This window comes from Penicillium subrubescens (genome assembly GCF_028828155.1).
Source record: "Penicillium subrubescens strain IBT 31985 chromosome Unknown utg000001l_segment0_segment0, whole genome shotgun sequence".
NCBI classification, from domain to species: Eukaryota; Fungi; Ascomycota; class Eurotiomycetes; order Eurotiales; family Aspergillaceae; genus Penicillium; species Penicillium subrubescens.
This window is the reverse complement of record NW_026643151.1, coordinates 3210088-3234819: the sequence shown is the minus strand read 5'-3', so window position 1 is coordinate 3234819 and position 24732 is coordinate 3210088. Positions and strand designations below refer to the sequence as shown.

Below are 24732 nucleotides of genomic sequence, written 5' to 3'. Positions count from 1 at the left end.
ACAATTACTAGTGTATTTTTGATGGAGTCTATTGCAGATTATAGGCTAAGATTTTGAAGAGAGAATGATGTAGATTTCTAGAGCGATAAGTCTATGATACGTGCTGTTATAGTGTTGAAGCGGGATTCCCCAGAGACTGAACTTCCATCTCAGGGAATCACGGGCAGCAGCAGGTAGTTCTCATGCTCGTTGTCGAAGTGAATATTGTTGACTCCGGAAGACTTCTCAGCAGGTCTGCAGATTAAGACTGATTAGTACAAGCATAGCGACAAGAAGGGTCTCTACATACCGGTCGATGGGAAAGTTGTGCTTGAAAAGGTCTACACCAGGGTTTGTAACCTCCGACGAAACCTGCAGCACCAACCAGCCTCCCTTTTCAACAACCACGTTGGTCGGCCATAGCTCCACGTCACATTCGTAGATTACACCACTCTCAACGGGCTGGACATCAATCGATCGATACTCTCGTCGAGGGAGGTATGGCCTGTGATAGGGGCTCTCGGTGTGGACCTTGCGCATGCTGGCTCGCAACCACCCCCTCGTCACGGCTACAGCGTCCCCGGACGATCCCGTGTAGGGAATTTCCTTGCCGGCAGCAGTAAAGTGCCGGAGAGTCAAAAAAGATCCAGGTCCAAGTTCTCTGGTGGTGGAGTGGCTGCGCTGTCCACGGAGACAGCGAGATGCGCGAGAACATGGCCAGTCACCTCGAGCTCTGGCTGGGCAGGCGGCGTCTTGAATTACAGCACCTTCACACATTTGACTGAGGACTCGCCCGCATCACAAGAAAGAATGGACGATTCAGCCTCTTTGATTCCCTGGCCATCGTGCTTCAGACTCAGATCGGAAGTCAAGAAGAATTTGGTATACTCCGTTCTCGCGATAGGCCACCCCATCTCATCTCTACGAGGGAAAGTCTTCTCGCTCTCAGGGTCATTGAACCCAACATCGCCCTTCCTCAAGCAAACACTAACCGGCGGAACCTTACCAGTCTTCCACCCGGCCTAGTCATTGTCCTTCAAGAACGCCTCCAAAAGGCTGCGGTGCACCTCGACCTCGACCTCCTCGTCATAATAGAAAGGCAAATCGTGCCGTCCCACAATGAATCGCAGGAACTTGTGCTGCGAGCCAGCCCACGTATATCCCTCCACGATACCACGAAGATGAAGGGTGTTGCCGCCCTAGTTCGCGACATTCAGCAGCGGCAACTCGATATCCTCGAGGTGGAAGACCTTGGACGAGTGATACTCGTCGTCAAGGAAAGGGTTCGCCGCATTGTCAGCGTTCTGGTCTCGGCAATCCTGCGCCAGCTCGGCAGCATCGAGGTCACCTTCGATTGTGTCCTCGCCCCAGCGTGACTTGGAGCGGTTGGGCCGGCCATATTGATTGGTGTTCACTTGCCGGTTCCACCAGAATTTGATGAAATTGTTGGATAAAATTCCACCATGTCTGCAACGATCACGGTAGTAATCACTCATACCCTCGTGAGGCACGATGGCGGCTAGGCCTTTAGGGCGCTTTGCTACAACAGGTCATTGGCTTCCTGAAAGGGTAGAGGTTAGACAGATTGAAGGAAGTAGCTCCTCGATCTTGAATCAACTTACCGGCATAGTAGCTCACGCCCAACAAGCCGACTTTGCCGTTGCACCAGTCTTGCACAGCTGTCCACTCAATCAGGTCAAAGAAGCTGTTGGCGGTGCTGGCAGACATGGTATCAAGTAGACCAGGTGACTTGGTCCAGTAGACAGGATCTGGGGTCTCCCATGCTGAATACTTCGATTTATGCACGGGGTTGACTTCGGAGAAGGGCTTTTCATGGAAACTAAAGTGAAAGAAACCTTTAGAATGACACCGAGGTGAACATTGGAAAGCTTCATAGGAATTGCTTTCTCTCCATAGTAGATATCCTTTCCATATTGGCCCATACGTGACAAGACTGGGGTATTTCCCCTCCACGATGGGTTGGTAGACGTTGACGCGAAGGACACCTCCGTTCCATTTGGGGGGAACAGAAACGTTCTTGTGGAAGATCAATTCGTTCTCCTCGTCCACGAACAACTCGCTGATATCACGAATTTGATTGGGTATTTTGGGGGGTGATGTTCAAGGTTGAATGAGAATAATCTGCTAGACCTCATGAACAAATATACGAAGCCCTTACACGCCGTTGGATCTAATTGCTAACGTTAACTTGTTAGTAGTGTGAAAAACATGCTATCGATGATCTGCTCCCGTCATTGCTACAACCTCTGGACCTTGAGCTTTTTGGCCTAGTTCAAGGCCCTATGACTGATCATGAAATGCTTTCTACGGCTTTGATCATTGATCAAACTGGCATAACAGATGCTCCTAATTCTGTCAAATCACTACCGAATCTTCGTTCAGTCGCGGTCATTGACCGTACAGCTGATGTTGAAAAGGCCGCTCAGCAAATCCTCCCCGCTCATCTTGCATTCTCCGGACAGTCACCTCATGCGCCGGATTTGATAATTGTCAACGAATGGGTCAAGGACAAGTTCATTGATACGATGACTCAAGAAAGATTGCGTTTAAATCGTGAGGTGCGCTCGAGTCATGCTGATAAGCATGTTGCATGGAAAAAAGCTGTGACAGATGCAGAGAGCAAGGGAGAAGCTAAGCTCATCAAGAAAGAGGGCCTATACATGGTTGATGTCCAACAAAGGTGAGTGCCCATGACTCGAAGTTTTTCAAAATGGTCCACTTCTAACGCGGCATTCAATCACTTAGGTCGTCTTCCATAGTCGCTCAGCGTGGTGACGGGCAATACTTGACTCTACTCACAGTTGCTAGTTTAGCTGATGCTGCTCTTACGCTGTGAAATGTTGGTTCTGCGAAACCCCATACCGTGGTAAGCGTACTTGCTAACACTACATAGACCCGAGTATCTCGTTGAATCTGCAGCTGGAAAGTTCTTGAGCCAACAGATAAACAGTTACTGGTCCTTCATCAACCATATTCCCGCCCAGCTCCTGGGTAAGAAATCACAAACTATATGCCAATTGAATATTCGTCCAAGTGCTGACTGTTTCCTGTTCTTTGTTTCACTTCAGTCGGACCCGCTCTTCCATCTAAGCAAGGAACATTTTCGCTTGGTCTACGATACACCCACTGGTCCGAATACCGTGACAGGATATGGGGCTAATAATGCGTCTGTAGTAATTGGTGTTTATAGAAACTTGATACTTTTTCTTTCCGATATCGCTACATATTGAATTCCCGTGGTAAAGGCTTAATTAATAGATAAGGAAACTGGAAACTAGACCCACAACGAGTCGTATTAATAAAGTGAGAGGCGACTCCGCATCTAGTCGTCTGAACCCCACCTACTGAGCTCTCTTCTCCAACTATCTTCGGACCAACTTATCAGTTCCTCAATCTCTCTCTCTGGGCTTCTTCGCGTTCTTGTCCTTGTCTTTATGCCCTCCTTGCCTACCAGAGGCCATCACAAATTTCCTGCTTCCAATCGCTATTTAGCCATCGCCGAAAATGTCAAGAAGTGCTTTTTTCTTCAATGGTCGCATTTTCACAACGACCACGGCTGGACCTCATGAAAAGCCTACTTTCGCCGATAGCATGCTAGTCGAAAATGGCAAAATCATCGCCATTGGGTCATCTGCTGAGGTCATCGCTTTGAAGACTACCTCAGATACGGAGACTCGCGACCTACAGCAGAGGAGCGTTTTATCAGGCTTCATCGACGGTCATATGCATTTACTTCTTCTGGGTCAGTCGCTACGCAAGCTCGATCTCAAGCACTGCAAATATTTTGATGATATTACAGCAACTATCAAGGAATACGCACTGGCGCATCCAGATGCACCGACTATTCTATGCAAGAATTGGATGCATGTCATGACACCGAATGGTGTCACGGCTGCCATGCTGGATGATATTGACCCTCGACCAATCTTTATTGATGCGAGCTCACAGCATTCCTGTTGGTGCAATACTGCAGCGTTGAAGGAGCTAGGTGTTGCCGATATTCCTGATCCTGCAGGAGGCACTATTCATCGCGACGCCGAAGGGAACCCATCCGGCCTTCTTGATGAGGGTGCCATGATGTCTATCATCTGGCCATATCAGGCCGTTTCTGCTTCGAAGGAAGAGCGCATTCAAGCCATATGGGCAGCCATTCAAGAGTATAACTCGGCAGGGTACACGGGTATAGTGGAGATGGCCATGGATGAAGAAGCATGGGATGCGCTTGTTACTTTGCGTGAAATGGAGCCGGATCTTCCATTACGAATTGCAGCATACTGGCTGATCAAGCCAACAGCAAACCTCGAGGAGAACTCGCATCAAGTTCAGCGGGCAATTGAATTATCGAAGATTTATAACGCTGAAACCAGCCCTGATCTCCGAATCGTCGGGGTCAAGGTCATCTGTGATGGAATAATCGATGCCTGTACGGCTTATCTCTCACAGCCATACGCTCCTGTCGGTTCTCCGCCACCGATTTGGGCTCCGGAACACCTACACCCAGTCGTCAAAGAAGCAGATACCGCAGGCTTACAGATCGCACTGCATGCAATCGGTGATGGGGCGATCAAGATGGCCATTGATGCGATTGAAAAGAATGCCACACCTGGTCGTCGGCATCGCATTGAACACATCGAGCTTGCATCGCCAGAGGATGCTAAAAGACTCGGCGCCTTGGGTCTAACGGCCTCTATTCAGCCAGTACATGCCGATCCATCTATCTTGACAGAATGGCCGCGATTGCTGGGAGAAGACCGGTGTCAACAAGCTTTTGCCTATCGGGAATTCGCCGATGCTGGGGCATTGATGGCTATTGGCAGTGATAGTCCAACATCGCCATATGCGCCTATGGACAACCTCTACGTGGCTACAACACGACGTTCTGCGAGAGATCCTCAATATACGAAAGTGGTAAACGAACACTTCCAATTAGGAATGTGTGAATCTATTGTTGCAGCATCAGGTGGTGCAGCTATGAGTGTCTTTTCAGAAAATCGAACTGGCACCCTGGCTGTCGGAAAGCTAGCAGATTTTGTCATCGTAGATATGGATTGGGATGCAAAGTCTCTCCTCCAAGCAAAGATCAAGGAGACGTGGTTTGGTGGACGCAAGGTCTGGGGTAAATAGATGATCAAATGCACACACCTGAGCATTGATGGCCCGCCTCTGTACAAATTTCCACATAGTCTTCCAAAGGCACTCCGAGACCCAGGGCTGGAGTTTCATTTGTACTGTTTAACTCTTGTGAATCCAAATAATAAGGCTAGTCAAACATATTTATACATTAGGGGAAATAGGACAATAAAACAGTTCAGGGAGGGCCAGGAGGGCCGCCCATGGGAGGACCATCTGGACCGCAGCAATCACCACAACAGCACTCGCAACACTCAAAACAGCAGAATCCAACACAGCTAATTAAAACAATTTTTTTAGTTAAAGAGCTCGGTAAGTATCTTCCTTGGGGTCACGGGCACTTACATCCCACAGCAAATATCCCCACCTCCACCGCCACGCATATGGACGACGTGCATAGACTGGGGAGATTCCTGATGTATTGTGTTATTATTACACTATGCATGGCATTCTCTAGGTATGAAATGGAAACAAGGTGCTTACTGGCTGCTCTGAGACGGCCTGACTCATAGCTGGGGCAGCAGGGCTGTTCGGCTGCTGCATGGTCACCGTATTGGCGTCCCACTTATTCTCTATAACAGGCTCCAGGGCTGGCTGGAACCAGCTCTTGATAGTGTCAACATGGCGAATTTATGAGTTCTTGTGAAGGAAGAATATGTGAGCTACAGCCCAGTGAATGTCGATGTCGTTGGGTATTTAGAGGTTACAGTGCAATGATTTAGGGAGTTCCAGGCAGCTACCGGATGAGCGACTCGATCAATAGATCTCCCCCTTCCATACTATGGTCCTTGCCCAAACTTCAATAGTTACTCTATAGTCTTGCCTCACAATTATGCTATTCACTTTGCGTATGTTTTACTGCCGGGACGCGTAACCCTACGCCACGTTCTATCCGATAGAGATCCACTTTGAGTGTTCTGTGGACGCGGGTAGGGCTATGCAATCCACTGCGAATTTGCTTGCGTGGACATCACAGGTCGTTTCGGACCGGCCAATGGCTCAATGACATTACTTGGTTCACAAATTGAGTGATATCACTATCCTTTAGGTCCTATATGCCTTCATGGGGTTTATTCTTCAGTTGTGCTGAAAATGAATGACATCTGAAAAACGGTTTGGTGTGGCAGAGCTTATTCGGAGGATCGCCGATAGCTTAAAACTCAGGCAAAGATCTCATCCGCGTGCCCCAAACTAGTTCCCTAAGCAATTATGTATTATTCAACAGTTAATCTTAGTTAGGCAACCACCAATGATCTCTCAATTGCGGAATCTCTTGGCATTGTAGGGCTGCCTGGCAAATCCAAATTGAACCAACACGCCACCGGTGTGTGACGATCATCCACGTACCCAATCTCGAGCTGTGACGTTTATTCTTAGCATATCTGTGTATAAAAGTCGCGGTACGACCCGTGGACGGTAGAATTAAACATCTTCCATTTATACCACTTTTTGTCTTCATACTTTCGAACTATCACTTCATTTTAACACAGAAGCAACCAACAATGGGTCTTTTCTCTCATCACCACCACCACGACCAGCCGCAGGGCGGTCCTCCCCCTGGTAACCAAGGACCTCCCGGCGGTGGCCCTCACGGAGGTCCCGGCGGCCCTGGTGGTCCTGGTGGTCCTGGCGGTCCTGGCGGTTTCGGAGGCCCTGGCGGTCATCAAGGAGGCCCTGGTGGTCACAACGGTCCTGGTGGTGGTGGTCCTGGTGGCCCCGGAGGGCCTCACGGCGGTGGTTCTAATGGTTCTAACGGAGGACCTGGAGGTCCCGGTGGCCCCCACGGAGGTGGCCCTGGAGGTCATGGCGGCCAAGGTGGTCCCGGTGGCCCAGGCGGCGTAAGTCAAAAACGTCTCATCCATTTGATTCTCCGTGTATAATCACTGACACGTTTCATAGCATGGCGGCTGGTAAGCGGATCATATAACGGGAAGCAAATAGTGTGTGTGGGAGGAATTAGGCTTGACAAACTGTATATAAGTCTGGGCAATGAACAGATTGCTTTAACGCACCACTTTGATGAATTCAGCCCAGTTCCTATGAAGTACTTGGAGTATGTAATAGTTGAATCTGTGCTGTAAGAAGATGATAATCGAAGCGTCAATTAATCGGCATAAGCCAGGTATCAAGTGCAAGTAGCTCAAAGATGTCACGTATCGAATGATATGTATTGAAAGCCGAGACTACAACGAGGGTATGTGAACAACAAAAAATAGACACGAGTGTTCAGTGGTAACACCAATAAACTCCATACACAATGGAACAAAGAAATCCCAGACTGCGCTCCTTGAAATGAATGTACCATATCAATGTTTTCGTAATCATTATCATAGCACCGATTCAACAGTGCTTGTTTGCTTGGTCGTGTAATGACAATTGTCAATGTGGATGTAAACCACGGGGTGCTTAGAGTCGACGTCCAGCGGTTTTCCGTTGCTGACGTTGGGCCTTTTCCAAAGCCCGATAGCGTGTGTTGTTTGCTCTCTGCTTCCGGGTTTGGTAGTTTCTCCAATACCGAGTGATCACATCCTTTGCCCAGGTGATCTGGTTTCTAGTTTGAACGACAGCCGCACAGTGTGCTGCGAGGTCGTGGGCGATTTTTCGACGGAACTCATCGCGCTTTGCAAGGTGGGTCCGCCAAGATCGCTGCAGTACGACCGCTGCGCGAGCACGTTTCGAGGCAGAAAGCAATCGAGAGCAGAGGAAGGCGAGAGTGCCAAGAGTAAAGTCTCCGTCAAGGAGATGGGAGGAAGCTTTCCTAGGAGAGACGAGAGATGCTATAATCGCACGTCAGTATTCTCCATCCACTTTTGCCTCCTCGTCAAACTTACCAAATTGAGAGCTGCATCCCAACAATCGCAAACGAGATGCCAAAGGCATAGAGACAGAGCGTCTGTCTGCAATATCGCAATCACCGGCCCCTCCGCCAGTGATAAACGGCTCGTACTCATCAACAATGCTGCCGTATATTTTGCCATCTGCGAAACAGGTGGTCATGTTGCGGATCTCCAAGCCTTTCAAAGCTGCCAGGGTCGCGGCCCACTGCAGGAGCAATGAACTATGGTCGGATCCATTTTGTGTAAACCACGCCTCTTGCGTCACTCGATCTTGACCAAACTGAAGAGTAGCTTTGCGTTGGAGTCTGTTGATTTCTTTGCGGAGATCCTCCCAGTCAACGAGGCCCGCAAGTCCGAATTTGCTGACAAGAGCCCATAAGAGCGCAACAGTCTTTTCACGGTAGCCATCCACGATGTGGTCTGCATTCATGTCGCCAAGAATTGCCCGGCCACCATTAACAGAGCTCAAGGCAGAGAGCGCAATCTGAGCATTGTAGATCTTTGCCGCTCGGCTAATGCAGGGATATTTGAGATGCTTGGACAGAGGCCGATCCCTTTCATCGCCTAGGAGTGAAAGAGCCTCCCCTGAAGATAGGGTGAGTTCAGACTGGTCTTCAAGGCCAGTCCGCACGTGCTCCGAGGTGTAGAAGAGAATTTCGACAAGTCTGGTCAGCCGCACACCATCTCTAAGGTCGACGGCAATGTTGTCAATTGTGTAGTCGTATTCTTGAAGCTCATGCTGTTTGTAAGTGACATGGCAGCCAAGATGACTTAATGTCTTTGTGATATCCCCAGTAGAGGGTAGTAGTAGACGGCCCAAGGCATGGAGAATCTCAGCAGAAGACTTGTAGGGAGATGATGACAGGAAAAGTCGACGAGGTAGACTTGTACAGAAGCCCTGTCTTCCTTGGTCCAAAAGAGCGACAAGCAAAATGCTTCGAAGCACGGTCCGAAGATATGCACGCGAGTGTGTCTCCCTTGGCACTTCGCCTAGACCAGTGGCGGAGGAGATCATATCGTCGTTTCTCAAGAGAAAGGCTTCAATAAAACCTTCAACTCTTCGAGTGACCGCCCTTTGCGCCTTGAAATCGTTCTCAGAGGACGGATCATTCTGAAGATCAAACAAAGTAGAGTCGCTGGTGATTCTTCGGCCAACGACAGTCTCCAAAGCAGGTACTAGGGCGCGAAGGTCATATGATTGAATCCAAATGTCTAAAAATTCTCTCCGGACACCCACATCATTCTTAAGACGACTGTTGCGAGCCTGGATATCCTTCGGCAAGCTGAGGGTTCCAAAAGACAAGGATGATTGGAGTCGCTGATAGAGGCTTGCGAACTCTCCAGTGTGGTAGAGTTCAAGCAGTTCCAAGCGAAGCGCATGAGGATCCACAGCCGTTGAGTCTCTGTTGGTGCATTCGAAAAATGCATTGATCAATTGCGTGATAACAGTTTCCTGGTGTGATAGCCAGTCATCCTCATACAGGGCAGGCTTTGATAAGTCCTCCGTCAACAGAGGGTATTTGCTGTTTAGTTCCCTCAAGTTTGAGGTATCTCCAATCTTGGAAGCCCGCATGGTCTGCGAATGGCCAAGCCGTTCTGACAACACGGATGCACGGGCCTTGAGGGATGCCGATACATTCCGCAGAGGATCCTGTGGCTCGTCTCGAACTTTCCTTCCAATAAAGAGAGAATTAGATGATGCATGCAAATTGTTTTGCTTTTCACCAAGGACATTCCCTTTCGGTGGCTGTTTCTTCGCGCCCACAACCGAGTTTGTGCTATCCCCTCCGTCCGTTTGATGCATTGTGGTACGGCGAGCTGGTTTCGACGTAAACGTACTCATCCGCTTGGGCTTTGACTGCACAATATAATCCAGTTTGCTCTTCTGGTTAACTTCAAGAAGCGATCCCGGTGGAATATTTTCTTTTCCGCCGTTCTTGCCAGCCACATCTACCCTGAAGGCAGCTTCCTGCGCAATCTTCGTACTAGGCTGGAGAGGCGCTTTGCGTGCAGAGACTACCGCAGACTTTCTAGCCTGTCGCTTTGCAATCTGAGCTTCAATGGTGTTGATTTTAGTATCCTCCGCCACTCGGGGCATAAAGTTTCCTTGAGACTTTTTGACGGGGCTAAAAAGTCCCATGAAAACGCTGGCCACAGTGGTATCGTCGGGTGGGATGTAAATTGTATTGCGTCGAACCTTCTTCTTGAGGCCATTGTTTTTCTCGCTCGGTGCTTCTTGGGTAGGTCGTGGGGCAGGCCCGAATCCATCATTTGTGCTAGGTTGGAAAGATCGTGCTTTTGGTTGTGTTTCAGTCTCTGGTTTGTTCTGTTGGAGTGGCGGGCTGGGAGCAAAGTTGACTTTCGGGCGGAATCTCTGAGCAGGTTGAGCCAACAAGGAAGATTTGCGGTCAGAAGGATCTCGAAGTCCTGCATTTGGTCTTCTCCGTTTCTCGACTGGGCCAGGCTGCTTGTCACTGATATCCTCGTAAATCTGGACCGTATTGGTAGCTCGACTGGCTCTTCGAGGCCGTACACCGGTCAAAGTTGGTACTCGTACTTCGGTGGTGAATTCGATTTGCCCCGTCGCATCGAAGGCCGAGTCATCATCCACCAAGCTATCGAATGAGTCGTTGCCGCCGTGTTCGCTCAACCCAGAGGACCGTGACCTGGACGGACATGGGGTGAAGGCTTCATTCAAGATCCCAGACATGATTTCAAGTCACCGGGGGTAGACGGTAGGTAGTTTATGGACGCATAAGGTCGTTGGAATGTGGTTTCGAGATTGAGTTGGTCACAAGTCCACCCTTGCAGCTTGTTGATCCTCGGAGAGGCGGTGTGAATTGAGGGGGCAAGGTGTGTTTTCAAAAGACTCGAGTTTGGAGATATGGTGTTGCAATACGATAAGGAGGGTTTTAAGCCTTGGCTGTCAGTCGCGACGATCGATAACCACCGCGTGTCTATCGCGTTTCTACAGACTAGACGCCTCGGCGTTGTTGACAAGGCCCGTTGTCCGGGGCAACTTGGATTACCTCATCGTGGAGGGGCAGGCACGTGACTAACGTCTTCCCAAAGTGGAAAAGTGTCGATCCGACCCAAGCGGGCAATTGTGCATGCACCTGCATAATCATCATTACAGTATGTATTCATGTTACAGGTTTCAACATTATCTTTGTCCCCTGGTCTAGCTGCATCCATCCATAGCGAGTTACAATCTCCAATCCACCTTGTAACCTTGGCAGGCTGCAGTCAGCCGGACGTACTTCCGACTCTGTACAAGGCACCTAGTAGCTCCAGTACCTTACCTAGCACGATCTATGTAAATTCCCTCCTCACCTCTGCTCTGTACAACCAAGAGTAATCTGTCGATTTGACCAGGAATACTTGAAGTATAAACTACCCAATCAGATTGATGGAGATCAGGGTCATGGTATTGGTGGATTCGCACTGCATGGTCAATCGATGTCATCACGAGATTAAAAAGGAGGCGAGTAGTGGGTCTGCTGTCTCTAAATTAGACTAATTAAACTCTCGTGACTTCTCCTTTCCCCGGACCAACAGTCAACGTGGCCACGCTCCAGGCCCCCTTTCCTTTGTTTCTTAGACAAGATCTTTGAACTTGATATTCTTATTGTGATTGGAGAGTGTTGGTTATCCTGCGACATGTTCCTAGGCGCGCGCCTGACCCTCTAACACCTATCCGCAACCTCCATCCCCCTCCTCTCCGGTCACGATTTCGGCCAGCCCACCACCTCCACTTTCGCATTCCTCACTTCGCTCTCCGGAATGATTCTCGGCCATGGAGTCTTTTGTGCCTAAGGATTCGCCTTTGGACGACTATCTCCAAGGTTCGTGTGTCTTGCGCCAAGGAGAATACGTGAAGACTTCATACTGACGTGCCTCGGTCTCTTAGGAGTGGGTGGTGAAAGTGAGGAGAACTGGCAAACGGCGGAAACGAACAGCGATAGTGAACATGACATCCCGGCCTCCGATTTTGCTCCTCGGGGAACTTCTCGCTTTCAGAGCCGAGTCCGCAACAAGCTCCCAAAGCCCTTGAACCTCCGGAGCTCGCCTCATGGAGCGATTGTTGAGAAGCTATACACTGCCTGCTCGGTAGGACCACCGCGGACCAATTTTAGAATCTATTCTGACTTACTCTGTCCATGACCAGTCTGCCCTAAACGCGCGCATCGCAAGAGGTGATAACGAGCGGTTTCTGGAACAATTCGGATATGTCATAGTCGCCTCTCAATTATTAAACGAGCACAGCGCGCCTTCCTACACCTCCGCCGCGGACGTCCTCGCAACTTCACAGCCTGCAGAGCTTCCATCACTCTCCACGACATTTGGTCTACAAGGTGCCATTGTCACGGCGTCCACATCCTTCTCGATTGTGTGGTTACTACACTGGGGCCGGTCGAAGACGGGATCTGGGCTAAATCCGCGAAAGTTTGGGATCTTATTGGTCCTAGTACCAGTTCTCGGGGTCTTTTTCTATGCATTCGCCAAACGACAATGGTTGAAATACTTGCGGCATCAGGCGGTGGAGGCAGCTGGGGCTTTTGTTGGGAATGCTCAGGGGTTTGACTCGGCTGCATCAGCTTCGGTGGTCTTTATACAAGAGGTGGAGCTCGTTTCTAGAGGCTATCGGATGTAAGCTTGTTCTCGACACTCTGTGGATGTGACTATCGACTAATTCCGCATTCCAGAAGCACTCCCCTCCCCCCTATCAGTCGACTGGAAGACCAGGTACAAACTCGGCGGTGCTTGCGACTTCGAAGAGCAGTGTCCGAATGTTTTTGGTCCATGCTCGAGCGTTATATTCAATCACAAAATACCCTGCGACCGCTTACCGACGAGGCCAACCTTGCTAAATATTACGACATATATGATATCGCACTGGAGGATCTCGAAGCTATAGAGGCAACACTGTCGCAACGATCTATGGATGACCAATACTCATTGCGTTCCCTACGTGAATCGTTCGGGAAATTGTATACTGTGAGGAAAAGCGTTTTATGCTGCTTGCTCGCACTCAGTGCCGATGGAGGAGGATCTGATATCGCGAGGTGGAGTTCAGCCGTGGAAGAGATGCGCGAACTTGCTGCTGTCACTGGATCAAGTATGACCAAAATGGCCAACATCCTGAATGAAGAGGACCGTGAGTATATTCCTCATATCATGCCAACCCCCAACGGAATTAAAGGCTAATCTTTACAGGGGATGTTATTCCTCCGTCACCATTACCGTCTGCCTCCCCAAGCAAGGAGCACATGCGCGCGCAATTCCGGCGGCTGAACTCCTTATCTCAGGGTGTTCGTGCCTTGCATGCTAAAATGCATATCGTCAGCGAGGAGTCCAATGCCAATCTTGAGCAATCCGAAGCAGGCGAATTTGAAGCGAGTCTACTGGTACAGTATGACTCCATCGGTAGCGACATCCGGGCTCTCCTCCAAGAATGGGAGCTCGGGAAAGCCGCTTTTGTACACAGCCAGGATCGTCTCAGTGTCGGGGACTTCTCCCGGCCCCCGAGTACAGCCTTTCCACTGTCTCCTACCCCTAGTCTTGGCGGTACTACCGCCGTGGAGGGTAGTCCCACCGATGCTCTCAAAGCGCTGAACGGTGAGCGTCCCGACTTGACGCACAGTTTTGAAGATGAGGAGATTTTCGAAGCCGTTGTACTTCCTGCTTCAAGAAATAAGAGAGCCTCTCTAACGAGAGATGAGCGTCTGGCACGCGTTCGTGAAGCACGTGCCAGTAAAGCGGCCGTTCAGGAAAAAGCAAATGCAAAGACAAATATGCTCAAGGAGCTGGAGATGGTCATCCAGCAAAGACCTCGCAACAACCCTTCCAAGCGAGTGACCAGCATCTAATTGTGTACTGACATTGGGTCTCCTCAACACCCAGCACACTCATTTGTTCTTTTTGATTTCTTGCTTCAACTGTAAAGCATCGCTTCATATTGCTATGGTCTACTGACACGATACCCATGAACTTTATAGAAGGATCAGGCGAAGATGGTGTTATTGAGGGCTCGAGCTTTATTCTTATTTAACTTTTTGCTCCATTGGACTTTACTCTTTCTCTCTGGTTTTGCCTTGTGTATTTCTTTTGTATTATCAGTTTTTGGAGGCTTTTGCTCCTTTGTTCATTTTCTTTCTGGCTTTCACGGTTAGTGTCGGACCTTGCTCCATTATCTCTCCGTCTTTGTGTACATTACAATTACTCTTCCTACCAATCGTAGATAATTGTAATTGTATCCTCCACAGCTTCTTTCAGCTTCTTTCCTTTGCTCCTTTGAAGGATAGACTAGACGCCTTACCGCCTTGGGCACTCACGCTAACCCAAAAAGGGCATATCGCCAAACGCGCTCGAGCGCGTTTCCCCACTAGCCCTCGAACGCGATTTCGCCAGAGAATCAGACCGCTGCCACTTCTACCTTCATCACAGCTACTCTCAATCACCATATTCCCCTCCTCCTTCTCCTACCACTCCTCCTGGTCTAGACGTTCCATCGTCTCCTTCTCCTGTTCTCTCTTCATCCATCTCTCTTTTCTAGAACCCACAATCACAACCCCACATCAACAGTAAGTGCTTGAACACCGTCGCCGACCGTGGTGCGAAAAGCCCAATTAACGTGGTGAAATAGTGCTTGAGGCACGATTGGAACAGGCTTCTCTTCTGAAGCGCGTAAGTAACCCCCAGAACTATCTCCTAGTCTTCCGGGCAAGTTCCTTTCCTAACGCTTCGCTCTACCAGGTTGTCGACGCCATCAAGGACCTCGTCCAGGACTGCAACTTCGACTGCAATGACTCCGGAATCGCCCTCCAGGCCATGGACAACTCGCACGTTGCCCTGGTCTCCATGCTGCTCCGTGCCGAGGGGTTCTCTCCCTACCGCTGCGACCGTAACATTGCTCTCGGTATCAACCTGGTCTCGCTCACCAAGGTCCTGCGTGCTGCCCAGAATGAAGACATCTTGACGCTGAAGGCGGAGGACTCTCCTGATGCTGTTAACTTGATGTTCGAGAGTGCCGAGACTGATCGTCTCAGCGAGTATGATATTAAGCTCATGGATATTGACCAGGAGCACCTGGCTATTCCCGAGACTGAATATGCTGCAACCGTTGAGATGCCTTCCATGGAGTTCCAGCGTATTTGCAAGGACCTGAACGCTCTGTCCGAGTCTGGTAAGTAGAACGTAACTTTTCTTGCCTGCCTCTTGCCAATTGCGATATGACGCTAATTCTCCGTCCTCTTTAGTCGTCATCGAGGCCAGCAAGGAAGGTGTCAAGTTCTCCTGCTCTGGTGACATCGGTAACGGCTCCGTTACCATCCGCCAGCACACCAACGTCGAGAAGCCCGAGCAGAACGTTACCATTGACCTCTCCGAGCCCGTCGCCCTGACCTTCTCCCTCAAGTACCTCGTCAACTTCTGCAAGGCCTCCAACCTGTCCGGCTCCGTAAGGCTGAACCTGTCCCAGGAGGTTCCTCTCCTGGTTGAGTATCCTCTTGGCAGTGGTCACCTGCGCTTCTACCTCGCCCCCAAGGTATGTCAAACTGCTTTGAAGTCGTTTCGAGCATCACTAATTCGTTTACTCTACAGATCGGCGATGAGGAGTAAATCCCATGAACTGGTCACGACCGGACAAAATGAAGCCCCTACGATAATGGAGATCCCCTGACGGAGGCCATGACTTGTTTATTTTTCTTGTTTCCCTGCACTTTGTCCCGAAATAGAAGGGATGGCAAAGCCTTTGTTTTTTTTTTCTATGCAAGTTTATTCCAATAACATCTCGAGTCGCCTTCAGAGGGGTCTCAGACTATTCATGTTACCCAGCCACCTTTTATATTACGAGTAGAAAATTTCTGCACTGACAAAACCAATTCAATTCGCTTCAAATTCTCTAGAAGGCCCTCAACTAATGTCAACGAGTATAGATTCAGATCCTGCCTGGTCTCCTCAAATCATCACACCATCCCAGCCCCCAGTGTCCAACACCCCTCCCACACCATGCAACGTCAAGCACCCCAGCAGGGAAAACCTAACGGGAACATGGCCCGCAACCCCACTAATTAGCAGAGTCGCCAAAAAACAATCCTTTCCAGACCCACTCCCAGCGCACAACAGTGCACCAGACAAAAGAGTGGAGGGGTTAGGGAATCAAAATACTGACCTGAGAAAAAAGTTGAAGCGCCATCCCCACCAGAATGATCGGAATCGAATGATACCGCTCTCATCTCCCTCCCTCCCGAAAGGGAAAAAAAGAAAGACAAGAACACAGTATGCTGCGTATTGCACTAAAGTGTCATCACACACAATCTCCGCACCGACTCTCCCATAGGGTCATCAAGCGCCAGTAGTCCCTCCCGAAGGAAAGAAAACCAGAACGAGAGTCCCCCGATGTTTCTGATGCCGAATGCAGGTGTGTCGAGTAGGTCACACCAGGCCCTCGCGGGCAGCACCGGCCCTCGGACTTCGCGAACGAAGAAAGGGCGGGTTGGGGTTTTTGAAGATTCCTCCGAATTTCTCATTTGCAAGGTTTCTCGGGTCTGAGACGGGATCTCAGAGTGCCGAGGACAGGGAGCGAGCTCCGCTGTCGTGTGTAGCAAAGAAACGCAGCATTGGTGGGGATGGCGCTTGGAGAAAAAGAAGAAGAGAAGAAGAGAAGTGAGTCAAGAAAGAAAATGGGAAGCTGTGGGTGGGTTGACCGCCTTCTATAATGGGTGTGGTTCCTGGGATTCTGCCGCCGCCCACAGAAGGAGCTTTGGAAGCTTCAGAGCTTGCTAAACGATTGATAGATTATCTTAGAATTACTTATTTAATACTTTTCTAATCATATTTTAGATATACTACGAAGCTAACAAGTAAACGAATAATCTCTATCAGTTCAGAAGACTATCAAAACGCTGGTCAGTCCGAGTAATCCCATGCTGGGTTCGAATATTTTGGCAGATTGACCCGCATTATTATCTTGCCAGATCCTAAATCTCCTCAAACGCTCGAACAATAAACGTCCTCCCACGAACACTTACCCTCTCCCCAGATACTCTCCAATACCCTTGCCCTTCCCCTTCAAACCCATTCCCAATAGAAGGTAGCTTCTCTCCGTTCACCCCAACCACATACCGATTCTCCCAAGCTGAGCTCCATTCCTCCCTCCTGGCACTAACATCAGCTCCCGTCTTCCTCACAACCAAATCTCCAGAGGGACTCCTCGTTCGGATATGAGTCTGGGTCTGCTCAAGTGCCAAATATGTCCCCCAAATTCGGCCTAGAAACGTCTTGACCACGGTAAATTCGCCCTCTCCTTCTGGTTCACCATCATCCGACTCCAGGACCCATGACATCCCTTTCCCAGGCCCTTCGGGACCTTCCTTGAATGGAAGCTCGCGCCAGACCTCTTCGTACTCTGTCTCTGGTGCACCGGGGAGATCAGGACGGGGCATGGACCCTGTCTCGAGGTCGTCACCGTTTGGGAGTATGACAAATGTACCGCAGTCAACACTTTCAAAGGCGTCGTGGGAGTCAAGTTCGTGAGTGAAAGATACGCGTACTGGATAAGTGATTAGTTAGGAACCGAGTTTCAAGAAGCGTGTATGGAGTGACTGACGAGGTTCTTGGCTTTCAATAAGTCGTTGGCCGGCAATAGCCCAGTCAATTTCACCCATTTGCTCATCCATTCGCAGATCAAGGTACCAGTCCTTGACGGACATGACGACAGTATCGGTCGTCTCGTGCGCAGGCTCCGGGAGCCATCGTAAGGAGATGCGCGTCGAGAAGCGACAAGACGAATTAGCGGGATTGCCGGTATTTCCCATGGCCGCGATGCAATTGAGATTTGATCTGCTTAGAGTGTGTGGTATCGGAGGAGTCGGGGTTCAGTAGTTTCCGAGAGCCTAGACACGCTTGCAGGACTTGATGGATATTTGAAGTCCGAAAAACGCGGGTCTGAAGCCAGGCCGAATTAGGTATCTCGAGGGAGAATGTTGCGCTGCTTGTTTAAGTGGCGTTGTTGAATGATAGGCCTTATCGGCTTCCCCTCATGCCCCGCATCGTCGGCTCGAGCAGCTCTTTTGGTATGGATCCCCTCACGCGGCAGACTCCGCGCGGTAGACCTCCTTGTTCAAACAAATCAACGTACACTGTCTTATGAATGGTCATGGATTCTTCGGAACCCGCGGAGACCGATTTGTAGCACATGATGCCCATCAAAGATTCATGACTTCTATCCTACATCGCGGAAAGAACACCACAGAGGAAAAGGTCCAGGATATCTCTGAAGCATTACATATGTGATAACAAGGTTGCGATCTAAATACAAGCATACTCGGCAATCAGGTTAGAGGTATTCGGAAGACTGTCAAGGGCGGAGCGATCAATCTGGTCAATTGACTGGAATCCAGCTTCCTCCATCAGAAGATCAAATTCGGCCAGAAAGCTCTTCGTAAGATGACGTACGCCATGTTCACCGGCGATGCTCAGTGCCCACACCCACAGACGGCCAAGGAATACGAATTTCGCTCCAAGAGCAAGGGCTTTAAAAGCGTCAGCTGGCGTACGCACTCCCGAGTCGAACATGATCTAATTCTGCTTGTTAGAATGGTCCTCTATTAAAGTAAACGCGATGAGGGCATACGTATATGCTATCTCCAACAGCATCAACAATCTTCTTCAGAGCATCAAGACTCGCAATAGCACCATCCACTTGTCGGCCGGCGTGGTTGGTTACCACGATACCGTCAATTCCGCTAACAACACGATCAGCAAAATTAGATACGGAAATTTAGGGGCAGACACTCACATCTCAACACATTTCCTGGCTGCCTCAACACTCTGAATACCTTTTAGACAAAAAGGCCTACCACCACTAATCCTCTTCCATTGAGCCGTTGTCCACTTCACCTTGTCCCAAGTATGAGCCCGACCATGCCAAATATTCTCGTCAATCCACTTCGCCCCCGCCTCTTTAGGATTCTTCTTAGGATCAATACCAGCCTCTTTCAGCCTCTTTAAAAAAACAGGATCCTGTAACGCAATATCCCCCGCTCCATGCTCATGATAGAAAGCATAGTTTCCCGTAAAAACGTCATTATGGCGCCATCCAAGAGACCAGGTATCCGTAGTTAGCATACAAGCATCAAAACACGAGTCCCAAGCACGTTGCATCATAGAAATAGCCAATTCATCATCGTGACTTTGATATAATTGGAAAAATCGCGGTCCGTTGCCGTTGGCTTTGCCGACGTCTTCGATGCTGTAGCTACCGGCAGACGAGAGGCAGTATGGGAGATTTAGTTCCTCTGCAACTTTTGCGACGGAGAGTTCGCCTGTTGCATGGTAGATACGATTGATGCCAATTGGCGCGAAGCCAATGGGGGCAGAGACTTTGTGGCCGAAGATCTCTGTGGCGGTATCTCTGATGTTGGTGTCGACTAGTGTGCGTGGTATAATTCTGTGACGGTAGAATGCCTGTCGATTCGCCAAGTGCGTCCATGAAAGACCTGCGTTGCAAGAAGAGTAATACCTGAGTGTGGGTTGCATGGTAAGCTAAATTCATCTTGAATTAAAGTATGGACAATTCTTGTGTAGCCTACCATCCATTTTGAGATAGCTTCTCCCTTGCGAGCTTTTCAACTTCGATGGGATCTACATCACCAAGAATTAACTATTTGCATCAGTATCAAAGAGGGAAGACCAAGTACCGGTGTTAAAGGGGGGAAATTGGCCAGAATTGGTATTCCAAAACGCTTCACGTCGGTAAAGTGACCATTGCGGAGTGGTTCTCGATTTAATGTTGGGATTGTTGGGGTCAGACATTTTGGCTGTGGCGAGTATGGAATTTATGAGAGAGCAGTATGATATCTCAGTCTATTGAGAAAGATAGTATAACTGAATCTTTAGCAGTGGCTAAAGACCGTGGACGCAAACGCTTCTTATACTTGAAGCTTATTAAGGTTTACTCGCCGCGAATTTCCTATTGGTGAGGAATGATGGCTCGATCTTGGAAGTCTGGTCAAGCCTACGCTCAAGCCAAAGCAGTAGTGTCTCAGTCTTGATAGGAGTATTGAAAGATCTAACTTGCAAGGAATAACAGCCGTAAAAGAGGTTCCAGAAACAGAGATAATCTTGTGGCGCAATGATTGGCGTCCCCGCCCCTTCCCGACGACCAGATGATATTGTAAAAACGGGTTTTTGTTTCGGCCGACATGATATCAAGAATACGAAAAGCATGCAAGGTTTCAAATAAATGGATATTTCATCGATATGGGTCTCTTATTGAAGACTCCTTGACCAGAATTTGTTCTCAGATGACACGTTTCGAGCTCTAATAATTGTGATAATCATCTGGGTTTTGGAAAGACATGTAAGTCGAGATCCGAGTAACAATTTTATTCAACCAGAAACATGAGTCATGATAGTAGGGTTTGCTCAAAGATAGAATCATTGAAAATGAAAGTCATCTAGATGTCTGTGAAAATCAGCTTGCAAGTCTGTCCCTTTGGCCTTGCCGAGATGATCTGATCGTCCAGCTTCATAGAGCCATTCATGTCAGGTGCCACAGTAGTAGTGAATCGAGAGTAAACTTCCCGAAGCAGTATTTTCATTTCCACCAGCGCGAGACTAAACGAAATTAGTAAATTTCCCAAACACGAGCACTAGAATGAAAAACTCACTTCTTCCCAGTGCATCCTCGTCCACCGGTTGCAAAGGCAAAGAAATGTCTGTTTCGCTCTGCAGGCCCTTCGTCTTCGAGCCACCGATCAGGATAAAATCGGTCTGGCTCTGGGAAAACCTCATCACAGCTCCGATGGACGGTATATGGCTGACAGCTGACGATCGTGTGCGCGGGAATAAAGTAACCATCAATAGATCTTCCACCAGCGGGTACATAACGCGGGAGAGACATCGGGATCGGTGGAGAACAACGCAGGGCTTCTTTAATCACCGCGTCAAGATAGACAAGACTATCCAAAGATGAATCAGGTGGAGTGTTTCTAAGCTCATGCTGTAACTTGCGCTGGAATTCCAAGTTTTGTGGTTGCGAGAGTTCCCACATCAAAAAGCAGAGACCATCACCGGTAGTGTCAATACCAGCTGCCATGTGATCTTTGCATTCAGCCGCTACCTGTAAGAGTTCGAGACCGGATTCTTTGCGCCTGAGCTTTTCTACAAGAGTGTATTCCTCGACGTGGCTTTGGGCTGTCATGCCGAGAACAAACTTGTTGGTCTTGGGTGCACTGCGTGGATGGAGGAATGTTGGGAAATAGGGCTCCCAGGATGGGAGGTAATATGCCAGAAGGCTTTCTACAACAAAAGTTGAGCATACGGTGATTTCAAGCCTGGAAGCAGAGGGAAATTCTTACTTTGGAGACTCTGATGGTAAGTAAGCTCCTCCATAATCTCAAAGTCCTTTTCGACATTAAGTGACTTGAGACCTCCTGGGCTGAACATAAAATGCGTAACACAGTCAACGGCATAGCAGTGGAGGAGTACCTAGCGTTGCTGGTAAGCAGATGTCAAGGAGCAAGATAATCTGACAAGCCTGGACAAACCCACATAAACATCGACGCTTTTTTTGCCTGCTTCTACACATTTAGAAACAAAAGTCGTTGCCCGTTCCTTTATAGCTGCTAGAGGCTCTGCCTTCATGACATTGGTCATTGCATATCGCTCCGCGAAAAGGCGTTTTCTCTTACTGTGCTGTCTAATCGTGAGATTCAGAGCTCATCATGCGACTCTTCACGCTAGAGTTTACGAACCTCATCTTTGCACAACGTGGAAAACATAGTTCTGTACTCTCCAGTTAGAAATGTACAGAGGAAGTTAGCTGCTATGACTTACTTGGTATTCAGTTGCTTGAAAAGCGAGTAGAATTCTGTCTTGTCGTAGCCACTACCTCCAGAGGCATAGATCTCCCTGATAGCATCGAGGCTTGTGAATGATACCTCATTCGGACCTAAACGGACAACCGGGCCATACACTTGGTGAAGCCGATGAACAGACTCACGTCTATTCGCCGTGAACTCCTGATACTTGATCCACAAGCTTGTGAAGCGGGTATACCAGGGGCCTGGTACCTTAGACACAGGTGATGTGACTCCTTGGGCCACATAATACCCAAAGAGGAGGATAGCAGCCACCCACAGTGAGAGCATGATGTTTTCCAAGACGGGGGCTAATCTTTGTAGCTAGAATGGAAAGCTGTCAAGGCTTTTGGCGATGAAAGAGTGTTTTCGTAGATCGCTTACTTCCCTAATCATTTATACCAGAGGTCCGAAGCCACCAGAGTTCCCATTAGTTAACTTGCGTGTACTAATAGAGACACATTTGGAGAAACTGTCGATCCGCCCAGTGTAGCCGATATCAGTTACCTTGAGGAGTCGTGCGGGGAAGGGCGGGCAGATGCGCGCTGAATGGATTGGTGGTGTCCCGATAGCATTTTGCGCTTGACCCTAAATAGGAAGCCAGAGGAGATGGCACGATTAGCGTCATCGAAGGGCCTAACTCAGTGTCTTTCTAGAGTAGGTTTCAAAGCCAATCTTGTTCTTCGGACCCCGCGGGCTGCTTGGCCTATCTGTTCGTTATCGTGGGGTAAGTATGTCACAAAAAGAGATAAGAGATATGACCGCGCAAAGTATGTGATTTTTAAACTGGGAGATTTGAATGGTGAGGATCCTCTTCAGGCTTAGGCTATCGAGCAGAGGGGTCATTAGTTTTCGTGGTGCTTTTATTGGCACGCTGTTATGTCATAGCTATAGTAGTATAAATACTTCAAAATAATCTTCCACCGTCGCAGGGTCGCCAACAAAGCTGCAGCAAGGCCGTAAAACTTTAATCCATTCGACTCTGACGTTTATTGAAGTACCTAAATCATGTGCTTGGTGGCCTTACTGCTCTGATATCTCTGCTGGATGAATCAAAATGTTGCTACCTCTCTCGGAGTGTTGCTTGTTCACGATTGGTTTCCACTGCGAGCGACTCACTTCATGAATAAGGCTACCGAGCGAAGCGGATGCAAATCGAATAAACATTTTGAAAAAGATGTTGTCCCTAGGGAAACTACAAGCAAGCGCGATGCTTTCCTCTTAGGAGCAGGAAAAATGATGCTCAGAGTATGTCTGAGATGAGGTTGTACCATGGACCTCAAGGCTGCTGCAATCGCTCTGTCCATCTGGCCCAAAACTGTGGGGAAGCTGGTAGATCAGAAATATGATAGTATTTCAGAAAACATTGCTTTCTATTTCCGTAGGCTTTAGTGCTCCAAATCGTCGTTTCCATTCGCTGGTTCTTATAGATACCGCCAGTATGCAGGGTGAAAAATTGACCTGTCGATGAATAGCATGGATGATTGCCCCGAAATTGTCGTGGACGTGATCATGTTCTATTGAGTCATGATCAATGGAGTCTTGATCTTCGTCTAGACAGCCTTCATCAAGTCCATGGTTCATAAGCCTTTCTTTATACCAAGTTTGTTAAGTACCCACACTCTAAATAATCACTCGGTGGCCAGGCCTTTCTTGTCCGCTGAGTAATATGGAGAATTGGAATCCTCGCTGATTGCGTTACACGGTTACACATGTACGATGGATCTGGACCTTTCAGCTCAGGCGAACCCCTGCACAGTTGGTCTGATCCCTGCATATACTCGCCTGCAATGGTAAGCCTCCCGCATACAAAGGCCCCTGGAAAAATCCAAACCAGAAGAGGTGCATGATCTTTGAATTGAAATTTGATGAGTTGTGCAGATTTAACTGTAGGAATACCTAGGAACAAGAGCCAGCCATATCCGGTGTTGAGATCGATTGAAATAAAAAGTAGAGGTACTTAGAGAGGACTTGTATGATCCGTAGAAAAGCCGTCTTACGGGGATTCCAAGCGATAAATGTGGGATAGACCATGTCGGAATCTCTTCCCAGAGGACAGGCTGAAGTCATTGAAAACTTTGAGGTTCAATTCAATGTTATGACTGATTCTAACAGTCATCCTCTAATGTCAGCAAGAGAGTGTTTATGGAAGACTTATGTAGTCTGACGAGGTTATCTCCCGAAGTGGTCAATGGTACCCGATCCAGTGTCAACGTGTCTCAGACCAGGCTCACACAAATACGACTTTACACTACAGAGATCTTTCAAACTCAACTGGTGTGGTAAGGGGCCGATCCTCGCAGAAGTAAGACCGCGAGCCTCGCACAATGGTCAGGCCTCGCGTGGCTTGCCTTACCAGCCACAGCCACCGTCCAAACAGTGGTTGGCAGGTTGCATTCCGCAGCCAGGCGTGCCCCAGCCACCACTGAGTGTTACCAGCCACAGCCATCTGACAGGCCAAATTCCCGGGTCGTGGTGGAGGAGCCGACGATGGCTGGCAGGTTCCAGCTTCCAGCCTGTAACTTATGGCCCGAGGACGTGTGGCTTGAAGGGTTTGAAGGGGTGGAGGCCGTGCCTCGGGCAATTGGAGAGGCAATACTCCGTACTTCGTATATTATTGCGAAAGCTACGTAGTGAAGCCCCGCGGTTTCGCAATAAGTGGACAGGGGCTGAGGTGTCCTGTCATGACGGAGAGGTCGACGATCGGCTCTGTTTTTGGTCCTTTTGGAAGAGGAAAAAGGTAACGGATGAGTCCGGAGTAATAAGTCACGCCGGAGAGGCAAGGCAGCCACCAAAAAAGGGCCAGGCGAGCAACTCAGCAATAAGAGTTCAGCAAAGCGATCCATACTTGGCCCAATGAGGTTTGGCGTACCTGTTTCGTGGTGATGGATCCAGGCCCC

At 49.0% G+C, this 24732-nt stretch overlaps 10 protein-coding genes across 10 annotated transcripts; 3 read left to right on the top strand and 7 right to left on the bottom strand.

Moving 5' to 3' along the window:
* Positions 1-149: 149 nt before the first annotated feature.
* N7473_001104 (uncharacterized protein) lies at positions 150-2392 on the bottom strand (the record flags this gene model as incomplete). Its single annotated transcript, XM_057147044.1, has 9 exons — positions 150-234; positions 290-655; positions 742-1001; positions 1047-1178; positions 1230-1519; positions 1602-1819; positions 1925-2059; positions 2159-2177; positions 2368-2392. 9 exons carry the CDS (start codon positions 2390-2392, stop codon positions 150-152), a joined length of 1530 nt encoding a protein of 509 aa, XP_057014930.1.
* Positions 2393-3504: 1112 nt separating this feature from the next.
* N7473_001103 (amidohydrolase) lies at positions 3505-5124 on the top strand (the record flags this gene model as incomplete). Its single annotated transcript, XM_057147043.1, has 1 exon — positions 3505-5124. The coding sequence occupies one exon, from the start codon at positions 3505-3507 to the stop codon at positions 5122-5124; it is 1620 nt and encodes a 539-aa protein (XP_057014929.1).
* A 184-nt stretch (positions 5125-5308) lies between these two features.
* On the bottom strand, positions 5309-5673 carry N7473_001102 (uncharacterized protein; the record flags this gene model as incomplete). The annotated part of the gene is made up of 3 exons (XM_057147042.1): positions 5309-5408; positions 5476-5543; positions 5614-5673. 3 exons carry the CDS (start codon positions 5671-5673, stop codon positions 5309-5311), a joined length of 228 nt encoding a protein of 75 aa, XP_057014928.1.
* Positions 5674-6632: 959 nt separating this feature from the next.
* On the top strand, positions 6633-7044 carry N7473_001101 (uncharacterized protein; the record flags this gene model as incomplete). Its single annotated transcript, XM_057147041.1, has 2 exons — positions 6633-6968; positions 7030-7044. The coding sequence occupies 2 exons, from the start codon at positions 6633-6635 to the stop codon at positions 7042-7044; spliced, it is 351 nt and encodes a 116-aa protein (XP_057014927.1).
* Positions 7045-7536: 492 nt separating this feature from the next.
* Positions 7537-10677, bottom strand: sha1 (putative calmodulin-binding protein Sha1; the record flags this gene model as incomplete). Its single annotated transcript, XM_057147040.1, has 2 exons — positions 7537-7907; positions 7962-10677. 2 exons carry the CDS (start codon positions 10675-10677, stop codon positions 7537-7539), a joined length of 3087 nt encoding a protein of 1028 aa, XP_057014926.1.
* Positions 10678-11763: 1086 nt separating this feature from the next.
* On the top strand, positions 11764-15587 carry N7473_001099 (uncharacterized protein; the record flags this gene model as incomplete). The annotated part of the gene is made up of 10 exons (XM_057147039.1): positions 11764-11812; positions 11878-12077; positions 12136-12617; positions 12674-13125; positions 13185-13822; positions 14524-14551; positions 14614-14654; positions 14724-15153; positions 15227-15513; positions 15570-15587. The coding sequence occupies 10 exons, from the start codon at positions 11764-11766 to the stop codon at positions 15585-15587; spliced, it is 2625 nt and encodes an 874-aa protein (XP_057014925.1).
* A 540-nt stretch (positions 15588-16127) lies between these two features.
* N7473_001098 (uncharacterized protein) lies at positions 16128-16498 on the bottom strand (the record flags this gene model as incomplete). Its single annotated transcript, XM_057147038.1, is given in 2 exon segments — positions 16128-16264; positions 16282-16498. 2 exon segments carry the CDS (start codon positions 16496-16498, stop codon positions 16128-16130), a joined length of 354 nt encoding a protein of 117 aa, XP_057014924.1.
* A 450-nt stretch (positions 16499-16948) lies between these two features.
* On the bottom strand, positions 16949-17785 carry N7473_001097 (uncharacterized protein; the record flags this gene model as incomplete). The annotated part of the gene is made up of 2 exons (XM_057147037.1): positions 16949-17520; positions 17578-17785. 2 exons carry the CDS (start codon positions 17783-17785, stop codon positions 16949-16951), a joined length of 780 nt encoding a protein of 259 aa, XP_057014923.1.
* Positions 17786-18197: 412 nt separating this feature from the next.
* On the bottom strand, positions 18198-19784 carry N7473_001096 (uncharacterized protein; the record flags this gene model as incomplete). Its single annotated transcript, XM_057147036.1, has 6 exons — positions 18198-18243; positions 18295-18548; positions 18604-18715; positions 18769-19491; positions 19562-19613; positions 19670-19784. 6 exons carry the CDS (start codon positions 19782-19784, stop codon positions 18198-18200), a joined length of 1302 nt encoding a protein of 433 aa, XP_057014922.1.
* A 441-nt stretch (positions 19785-20225) lies between these two features.
* Positions 20226-22123, bottom strand: N7473_001095 (cytochrome P450; the record flags this gene model as incomplete). Its single annotated transcript, XM_057147035.1, has 6 exons — positions 20226-20588; positions 20642-21272; positions 21332-21461; positions 21525-21668; positions 21728-21758; positions 21810-22123. The coding sequence occupies 6 exons, from the start codon at positions 22121-22123 to the stop codon at positions 20429-20431; spliced, it is 1410 nt and encodes a 469-aa protein (XP_057014921.1). The 3' UTR covers positions 20226-20428.
* Positions 22124-24732: the final 2609 nt, after the last annotated feature.